This window comes from Austrofundulus limnaeus, unplaced genomic scaffold (assembly GCF_001266775.1).
Source record: "Austrofundulus limnaeus strain Quisiro unplaced genomic scaffold, Austrofundulus_limnaeus-1.0 Scaffold371, whole genome shotgun sequence".
NCBI classification, from domain to species: domain Eukaryota; kingdom Metazoa; phylum Chordata; class Actinopteri; order Cyprinodontiformes; family Rivulidae; genus Austrofundulus; species Austrofundulus limnaeus.
This window is the reverse complement of record NW_013952773.1, coordinates 176509-178622: the sequence shown is the minus strand read 5'-3', so window position 1 is coordinate 178622 and position 2114 is coordinate 176509. Positions and strand designations below refer to the sequence as shown.

The window sequence follows — 2114 nt, the reverse complement described above, 5'->3', positions numbered from 1 at the left end:
CCTACATGACGTGTGTTCAACCAAAGCTTTGATCTGCTCCAAAACTGCAAGGTTGGCCTTACATAGTACAACAACAACAACAACAACAACAGTAGTAATAATAATAGTAATGATGATAATAGTAATAATGATAATAGTAATAATAATAATAATAATGTACCTAGCTTTCAGCTACATGGGTGCTGGTGTTCATGGAGCTTCTGAAACACCAGATGATGTTTAATTTGAAAGGTATTCATAAGATAACAGTGTGTTTTAAAGCAAGCAGATTATAACCCTTTGGTTTTTTGTGCATGAACATTTCACACTGCTGCTGTAGATCACAGGGAACGAGAAGCTTTTTGACACAGCTGATATGAAACAGTTACATGACAGCAGCTTCAGTTTTCTGGGGGGACTCGTAATTTTAAAGGACTTTACTTGTAGAAGTTTGAATTATTTTTTAACAGCAGCTAAACGGTGCAGATACAGACAATAACTGGAGCTGTTTTATTTGWTACAGGAACTCTGACAAATGTATTCTTGTATTGATGTCAGTAGATACACATATTATGAATAGACTTCACACCACAGAGCTTTGTCTAAAACACATCACRTACCGATGTACAGCTGTGATTCATCAACATCTCCACCAAACGCCACGGTGCTCCCCTCCATCAGACCCATGAGTCTCTTGAAGTGACGCTGGCTGACGATGCGACCGTAGTCATCACTCACCTTTGGGTTGTCGGTGTAAAACTCCTGCGTGGAGTCACATTACAGAAAGGTTGTGTAGCGTTAGAAAACAAAATCTCCATGTTTACTGTGAACAGAAGTCACCTTCATCTTTATAAAAACAAAAAATACAATTTGAATTATGTTAGACAAACACCAGAGAACGGTTTCTAACATCCTGTGACTTTTTTTATCTTGTAAAAGCTGCAAATCATCATTTTACTGTATTTTTGTTTCCTAATTTCTACTGTCAAACTCTGTCATTCTGTTTAGAATTCAAAGTATTATAAAATAATTTCTCTGATTGCCAACTTTTAAAAAATAAACTATCCAAATTAATAACAAATAATACAAAAATCTAACATTGTGACATGGTTACATGATACTGTCCAAACTGACCTTTATGGACTTCTTGATCTCCTCCAGAACTCTGCTCTGGACGACAGATTCACACAAAACGTAGTCTGGAGCGATACACGTCTGACCACAGTTAGTTAACTTCCCCCAGGTGATCCGGCTGTGCAGGAAAATAAATAAATAAATACACACACACACATACACCCTATATGCACCAAATCATATTTTTGCAGTTTTGCTCACTTCGTATCCATACTTTTAGGATACAAAACGAAGCCCCTGTCCAAGTTCTATTCATGCTGCTTCATAACCACTTCAGCAGATTTGGGACAKTTTTATTTTTATTTTGGAACAGTTGGGCCTAAAGACATAAATTTTTCAGAAATTTAAAATGCATTAATTCACACAAACACACATCTTGATGATGTATCCATCTATCACCTGACGTACTTTACTCACACACAGACCTTCAGACTTCTCGTTAAAAACTTCTAACTCAGAGTCCAACACTTTTTCACAAGAAGACACAATTTAAAACCTGATCTGATCTATTTTTATATACATATATTAAATAAATATGTCATGTTTTTCAGTTTTATTTTGTAAAACTTTCTTACAGTTATTTCCTTTACTTCAAACAGATAACAGGAGGTGGGGCGGCTGTGGTGGAGTGGTTAGGGGAGTCATCCTGTAACTGGAGAGTTGCCGGTTTGATCTAATGTAGCTTAGCACCATCAGTGTGTGAATGACTGAGTGTAAAGGGCTTTGAGTCCCCATGAGGCTTGATAAAGCAGTGTAAGTTCAATTACAAAGTAGCCTGTTGTGTTTTAACATCCATCCATACATATTTACCTCCATCCATACCTCCAGCCATCCATCCTTCCATCCATACATACATACATACCTCCATCCATCATCCATCCATACCTCCAGCCATCCATCCTTCCATCCATACATACATACATACCTCCATCCATCATCCATCCATACCTCCAGCCATCCATCCTTCCATCCATACATACATACATACCTCCATCCATCAT

The 2114-nt window shown here is 37.4% G+C and overlaps 1 protein-coding gene across 1 annotated transcript in view; it reads right to left on the bottom strand.

Moving 5' to 3' along the window:
• Window positions 1–599: 599 nt before the first annotated feature.
• The window catches only part of LOC106528325 (fatty aldehyde dehydrogenase), a gene marked incomplete at its 3' end in the record, with an annotated part of 17705 nt that continues 16190 nt past the window's right edge, over window positions 600–2114 (bottom strand). Inside the window, 2 exon segments of the mRNA XM_014023472.1 lie at window positions 600–741; window positions 1114–1231. Coding sequence (XP_013878926.1) covers window positions 600–741; window positions 1114–1231 — 260 coding nt within the window.